The 7,941-nt window shown below is 45.8% G+C and overlaps 1 protein-coding gene across 1 annotated transcript in view; it reads right to left on the minus strand.

The window, feature by feature from the left end:
• The window catches only part of T265_11952 (hypothetical protein), a gene marked incomplete at both ends in the record, with an annotated part of 9,382 nt that extends 4,886 nt beyond the window's left edge, over nt 1-4,496 (minus strand). The window contains 4 exons of the mRNA XM_009178796.1: nt 314-490; nt 677-814; nt 4,039-4,170; nt 4,434-4,496. Of these exons, the coding sequence (XP_009177060.1) occupies nt 314-490; nt 677-814; nt 4,039-4,170; nt 4,434-4,496 (510 nt within the window). The remainder of the gene's footprint in view (nt 1-313; nt 491-676; nt 815-4,038; nt 4,171-4,433) is intronic.
• Nucleotides 4,497-7,941: the final 3,445 nt, after the last annotated feature.

Here is a 7,941-nt window from a genome sequence, read left to right on the forward strand (position 1 = left end):
GAAGGAAGCAGAGGGCTCGGATAAGGGCAGGTTACCCGAACACTGACCGGAGCAGTCAAGATGCAGTGGTTGAGTTCAAAGCGCAACCTTCGGGTCAGTAAGTTCGCGCCTTGACGAATGAACTTCCTCGAGCTTTGCATTCCCCGCTGAAGCCTAACCAATAGGATTGTGGAGAAGGCTCACCCACCATACACTACTGGACATCACATGCAATAGTACAGGCGCCTATTGGGGAGATGTAACCGAGTATATGTTGAATGCAAGCTCACACGCTATCCATTTAAAAATATGAACAAAGTTCGTCAAAACCTACCGTGGGAAGAAACGATGTCTCCAAAAGGTCCGTTGGAACGCTGTTGGCGGCTGAAAAAATCAAGCCCACAATCCGTGGAATAACAGACAAAAACAACAGAAGCCAATAGGAAAACAGTGTTTCCGAACGTGGTTGGTGGCAACGGCGTTGACGTTCCGTCAGAATGAGTGTGGCCAACTGCAAACGGAGAAGGAGAACAAGCACAAGCTAATCTCACATTCCAAAGGAAGAAATACAATGAACCAATGGACAAAATCCAACTGGGTATGGTTGTGAGAACCAAAGTCATTTGTACTGATAGCAACTTCAGAATCCCACAATCGTGTAGTTCAGCCAAATATGATACCCATTCAGCTGTGACACTTTCGGTGTCTGGCTGCCACGCCACCAGAAGGGAGCACGACGGCTGAGATACTGTGGGGTTGCCCAAGCCCAGACAGGAGCAGTCCAGATGCCGGGGTTGGGTTTGAACCATGGATCTTCCGGGCAGTAGGTACACGGCTTAACCACTAAGCTATCACGAGCACTCGTAGACAGAGATTTTGGTGCTCGTAAGTATGCTAGTATTCCTTAAGGAATGGTTGGGAATAAAGCTCCATAGTTCAACACGTAGGGGAAAGACAGGATCGCGTCCAGAAGTTCTGAGCAAGATTTGATATGCCGATTTGTCAAGTTCTCGATGGGTAAATTAGAGGATACACTGTCGAGGAAGGACAGCATTCTAACCCACCCAACCGCGCACAGATAATGTCATCTTCATTGGTGACGAAATGTTTGCAACCTAATCGCCAAGCTCGGCGAATAGATCAACGGTCACCTGTTCAACCACCAATCCTGAAGTCATGCTTCGATAGTCCGCGTGTCAGAAGTACAGTGCCACAGGCAGAATAGTGGCAAGGATCGCTACAGAAAGGAGAACATGTAGAACTGTTTGACAAAACACTGTCACCGGGACCACAGAAGTATGCCTTCTACGTGATCATTCCAAGACAGGTCGTAGGACAACTCAATTCCAAGATATTCAATGCGCTTTACGTGCATCGAGGGGCAAATAGAAATTGTGTCTTGGAACAGTAGCGGTTGTAAGTCATGCAGTAGTGGGCCAAGCTGAAGTGTAAAACTAATCTAGTCTGATTTTGATTTGAGAAGGGAAGCATGGGGACCAAGAGGAAGTATCATGAATGTTGTGTTGGAACAGCTAGGACAATGCGGCTACAGAACCGGCCCTACCAATTGCAATATCGCCGGTATGTTTTTTTTACATTTGAGTCATCAGGATGCAAGAGGTTTGCGTAAGATGTACAGAAAACGTGAGAGATCGCCTCCTGAGACACAACGCACTTGCTTACAATAGTGATTAACTTCTGTCGCCAACATGTGTACAGTATTTAGTCAGTGAAATAAGTGATTAAAAGTGACAGAACGGGCCTCTACGTGTCAGGCTTTTGAAGCTCCCTGAGATGACAGGTGAGAACATAAAGTTTGGTGGCACAATGCTTTAAGACTCAGGCAGACAAATATTGTCAAGTTCCGCTGGTTCTATTTTCGGAAAGATGTTTCAGTTCGCTGCACATGTGACTGATAGATAAAGTGGTGATGTGGCGCAATGTATCTGAACCGCAAAACGTTACTATTTTTGGTAACAAACGAGCGATTTGGTAGACCGATATCAACGAGAAAGTTTTCTGTTTTCTGGCCCAAGGGGTTTTTTAACGCCTAACCTTCGGAGAAAATAGACGGGGACTGGTGCTTGGACGGAACACACGGAGCTGCAGTGAAAATAGGACCACACGAAGTAAGGGAGAACGAATTGGAAAAGGTGTTGTGTAATGGATCAGGGAAGGTTCAGTCTGGACAACCTACACGGCCGTGTGCTATTTCCATAACCTCCGAAAAGAAGGAATAGCACCCAGAAGTTGAAATCACGAAGGCGACGCTGCGATGATTTGGGGAGCATCAGTGGATACAAAGTGCACAGCAGATTCCTAAACACAGTGAAAGGCTACTCACTTTGAACAAGATGGCGCGTTCATATAAACCTAATGCCTGATGAAACTGTGGTCTTCACGCCGTAATATATGTTGACTGATTTGGCTACCGCAGTGAAGTCGGGGGTGGACGTCCCAGAAGCCGAGAATTGCCGTCCTTCGCCCTCATTAAAACGCTCTCAAGAAGTCTCCTCTGGGGAAATCCTACTCACTTCTCCCCAGTATCGGAGGGGGAGGAGGACGTCGAGCTTTATGGCCGTGCTGGCAGCCCATTGTTTGTTCATCTTGGGAAGTCGGTTAAGGACTGACTGTACACCGGCAGTGGTGATCAGCTAAATGTGTATGTAGATCCCGGCCGTAAAGTCTGTGTCTGCAGCGTGTCACTGTGCGCTGCATTAGATAGATTTGTTTTGTAATTTCTTGCCACCGATCACAGTGGTTCATAATATGCTAATCACGAAATCCAGGAAGTCGATTCATCGCAAAACAGACTACCGATCTCAAGTAATTAATTTGCTGGAGTAGCCAGTTCATAAGCAGGGATAAAATACCACGTGCATGTTAAACAATAAAGAATGGAAGGCGAAAGTCGTTGAGAAATGGTAAGAAGTACAAGTTCTGAGAAGCTTGATAAAAAGTGCAACAGAACGACGTGCTCCAATTACTGAGAATAAAGGGCATTTCAGTTTCTGGTGGACCAGTTAGCTCTCCACTTAGATCCCTCTGACCGTAGCATAGTTCCGCAACCGCATAAAATGTCACGTAATGTACGCTGGCACATTTGTGGGCAAACTATCAGGGCGTGAGTGGGCTCGTTTTGACTCCTGGAGTCTTATTTTCAGAGGCGGGAACAACAATCAGCTGTATCGTTCACAGTACAAGAACACCTTGGAAGTCAGGACCGAAAAGCTCAAATCAGTCAGCTATGGCACAATTTCAGTGAATAGCTAACATAAAATCCGAAGGAAGCACGAGGGCTGAGAAGCTCCAACTTTGCCCAGGTCTAAACGAAGGGCCCTCTATCGTAAATTCATCGCTTCATCATCTCGAGCAGTTCGAGGGGTATCAGATTCTGCTGACCCATTCGCATGAGCAACTAAGCCAAAGAGCTAACTCGACCACCTCCTTTATGTTGAAGGGGGAAAAATCGAGAGTCTGAGTACACGAATCATGCGACAATTCCTACTGAACGTTGGAGTTTCCAAGAAGTATACTAACAACGGAGATTCTAACGTTTGTGACCGAGTATCTAAACGACGAGCACACAAGCTGAAGATGGTGACTCAGGAGAGCGGGCATCGGACTGTTGGCGTAAAGGTCATCACGTATTAATGCAAGCAAATCCTATGGATAATGCAACATGTTTATTCCATCTTTTTTCACTTGCGGCGAGATGGACCAAGTGATCAGAGTGCGAATTTACTGACCGGAAGGTCCGAGGTTCGAACCCGACCTCTGCCTCTCGACTTTTCCTGTCTAGTCTTGGGCAACCTGGCAGTATCCCAACCCTCGTGCTTCCTTGTGGTGGCATGCAGTTAGGCACCGAAAGGGTGCTACAGCTGAATGATTTGTTTATTTATTATTTTCACTTGTGTGAGCAGGGTACCCCTCCGGTGTTGGGCGAAATGTTGTCACACAGGTGATGTCTAAAGCGGTAAAATTAGCTCATTCAAATCAACCTCATGGCCTTAGACAAGATGTCTGTAGTGTCCTACTGCAATGAACGGACAGACTTACCAGCGAAAGGATATCTAAGGACAGGGCAATATACCGCAAAGGATCAATCGTCCCACGTCGCCGCCAAATATCTTCCAGTAATATCGAACACAAGGCAACAGCTGCTCCTAGTAGACAGCACAAAGCCAATAGCTAAGAGGAATCGAAAAGCTCTGGAAAGCACAACATACCAGTTGAAGAAGCTGCTGTGACTGAAATTTGATTTTGGTAACGGGCAGTTGCTTTCGCCTGTGTTGCAACCAGAACAAATAGGACCCAGCCACCAGCAGGAAAACCGACGGTATGGTCAAACAGGTAAATTGAAAGCATTCTGAGGGTTTGAGTGCGCTCCCAATTCGGCCGAATTTTGTGAAATTCTGACGAAACATACTAATTCCAAGTGTCTCGGTACTTACCAGAAATCCGTCAAAGCAAAGGATCACAGATACATTTTGACTGTAGACTGTAGAGCCCTCCATGAGGCAAAACTGCTTTCAGAATGAGTACCGTAGCAGGCGAAGTATGACCTAGGAATCACAAAAAATATTACGATACATGGGCGTAAAATAGTTTGCTTCGCGGGGTTCCTTTGAAGTATGGGGATCTCAAAAAATTAGGGTGGGGGAGGAAGGGTATCCGATGGGGCTAAATCTACAAGCACAACAAAGATTATGCTCCAAGGATGCTGGGAACACAAGTAATTCAAGAAAGACGGATTTGTGTCATCCCTTACAGCAACGCGGAAATTTCTTCATCTAGGAGGCAGAAATTTTGGCCTGAGTGAATTGACCAGGAGCTCCATCGAGCAGTGTGTTACAGCTTTAAAAGATCAGGTAACAATCCTTATCCCCCTGAAGCTGAGGTCCTCACTATACCAAATGCATGAGAAAATTTTATAACCGGATTATCAACAATGTGTGTAGAGAGGTAATTCTTTTAACGAAGCAGGTGGAAATTTTGGTGCCTTTTTCACTACGAGTTGCGAAATTACAAGTAAGGACGCAATGAGTGCGATCAAAAAGTATGATGGTAGTGTCGCAACGAGGTCGTCAGACTTTCGTTACCGAATCATTCTTCAGAGTATCCGTATTCTTGGAGATCTGTGGACAAAAGAGTGGGAACAAAGCCGGTGCATTTCGAATGACAAACTACGCTTGGCTCTTATCTATCGGGCGATACTGTCTCCCCGAATGACAACGCGAGCTGCTTGTCATATGAAAGTGACCGTCCAGGGGACTGCAGAAACATCATTGACAGCAACGCCATATGAGAACACTGGTGTCCCACTGCCAGGCAACTATGCCAATTCATCTCAATAAAACCCCATAATAAAAAGAAAACGTGACACAGAAGGGGACCTGAGGCTAGCCAACGACAAACAGACGCGCCGCTGACACCTCCAACACTGTCAGATAATTTGCACAGAAAGTGACAGCATGAACGCCATTTGATTCGTCATCTCCAGTCAAACACAGGAAGGTCAACTAGGACCAGTCCTAGAATCTGAACAGCGTAAACAGCATCCAAACTCCACGTAACATCTGTGATTCCCTTCTATCATGTCAATTTCTGTCCACTTACAGGTTTCCGCCATTCCGAACTAGGCATGGAAAGTGGGAGAGAGGGAACCTAAGACAAGCCTTACCAAGCTCTACCCGAAGTATGTGGTGGTGAGAATAAGACATCCACAAAGCCGCCTAAATTTTAGAATATTTTCGTAGCTCGGACTATAAACCAGTTCCGACCGTGAATCAAGTAGTTGGGCACCAGGTAGACAGACATCGTTATTATGGTGGCTGTGCAAAGTGCGTTTGTTCGTAGTCTGTCTTCCAACGATAGTGAAGGTTTTCGCATTTTAGCACTTGCATACCGACATCCCAAACTGGTGTAATATTCGCCTCAGTAGCTGAATCTGCAAATGATGTGTCAGTTCGCAAAGACGGCAAATCAGGGAGGGCACGGTTACTGTGACGTGACAGATTCACGAAGCTTAGTAGGGAGGCCTTGGAAGCAGTGTTTTTCTTGTTTCGTAAGATGAGGTTTATCGAAGAGTGGTACAATCGGCATCGATGTCGAAAGTGCAAGCAATCCAGTAGACGAAAAAACAATCAAAGTGGGTCCCACAGGAACGTATCGACTCTGGTCTCAAGCTCGAGACAATTCATCGACCAAGGTGCGCAACTTCTGACCAGGAGATTCATGATGCAAACCTAACCTGCCTTTCCGATTACCCGTCAGGCTTGGATGTCTCAGTCCTGGTATCTACTTCAGATTTCAAGGCAGCTATGCACCGAAAGGGTGCCAAGGCTGAACCGTTTTTAATATTACTGAAAAGTTGTAGAGTGTAATAAGACAAAGAGTTTCAGTGTGATCTTTGATGAAAGAAGGAATAGGCGACTGGTGTGACAGACTGGCGCAATAACTTGGTAGGGGGTAGTGAAATAACACATTCGAGTGTTCTCGGAGGGAAGCAGTTGATGACATTTCTGGGGGTCATCTGCCATGAAAGTAACGACAAAATAAGAAACGGTTGCTACATCCCGATGACGTGAAACAGGTTGGGGTGTTGGTAAAGGACGAGGTATCAAAGAGGCGAGTGACCTTTAGTTGGAGACACCATTGGAATGTGAGTGAAGGTGGCTCATCCAGAGCAAAGATTCTAGACTAAAGCGAATGTAAAGTCTAAGGAGAAAAAGAATCTGGGGGAGAAAAAGAAACCGGCCCTCACAGATGCAGCTAAAACGATCAGTCCGACATCAATGAGCGTAAAAATATCGCCGACGAAGCCCAAAATTGAATAACCAAGGAAGAACAAGGAGCGCATTTTCGTTTTGCGGACGACAACCCAGCAGTTCGGGGGGGGGGGAGATGTCCGGAGTTCTGTGGAACTATGAAGGGTTATTGAAGGGCAGTATTAGCGACGTCTCAGATTATTTTGTCGAAATTATGGTTCTTAGAGCTGATCGTCTGTACACAACCGTTTAGAATCCGAAATGAGACGGAACGCTAGGGGAGAGAGAGAAAGAGCATGGAGTGGTAGACATCAGCATCATAAGTAAAAGTGTGAATACTGAGGTAAGACATCAATAATGGATATTCTGTGTGTGGCAAGAACTGAATTAGGGTGAGAAAAGAGCATTGAGGGACGAATAAGTTGATGCTAAGAGCCGCGGAAACAAACCTCCAATGTGTATATGAACTGAACGGTCGCTCAAAACACTTGCAGTGTAGTCGACGGTTCCGGAATTTAAATCACACACTGGCGGCTTAGATCGGCGTACTATACCTAACTGAAAGCTTTTGAAATGTCAAATGACATTACTTGAGTCCAACCAAACTTATCAGATGCGGAGGAACAGAAATGTGACATAGACCATCAGCTTCCTCGCATGAAGTTGCACTAATGATCACACTCTAGGTCGCATTTGACGGGCAAGCATTACAGAATTTCGGATAAAATTGGAGTCGTAGGAACTGGTTATCACTGAAGCAGGAACAACGTACAAGAATGGAAGGAACAGTAGACAGATCAAAAATTATACGGCCAACTCGTAAGCATGCTTCTGGGCCGGGGATTTAGGAAATATCAAAATAAGGGCTTTGGAATGTGGCAACGAAGGAAAAGCAACGGGTTGATGAATACAAGAGTCCTGTGAAAAAATGATCCACGAAGTCAGCTTTTTCTTGAGAGAAGAGGGATGAGAACACCATGGCATCCGAAGCTGCGAAAATTACGACTGCCGTTTTCGTCCAGGATCCAGAGGGAACGGCTTTCGACAGGAATATTTGCTAGTTGGTTTCTAAACTACGGACTGATCTTCTCAAGCAATAAATAATAATAACCATTCAGCTGTAACACTCTTCCGACGTCTAGCTGCTATGCCCACGGAAGGAGGCACAAAGGCTCGGATACTGCTAGGGTGT

This window comes from Opisthorchis viverrini (assembly GCF_000715545.1).
Source record: "Opisthorchis viverrini unplaced genomic scaffold opera_v5_664, whole genome shotgun sequence".
NCBI classification, from domain to species: domain Eukaryota; kingdom Metazoa; phylum Platyhelminthes; class Trematoda; order Opisthorchiida; family Opisthorchiidae; genus Opisthorchis; species Opisthorchis viverrini.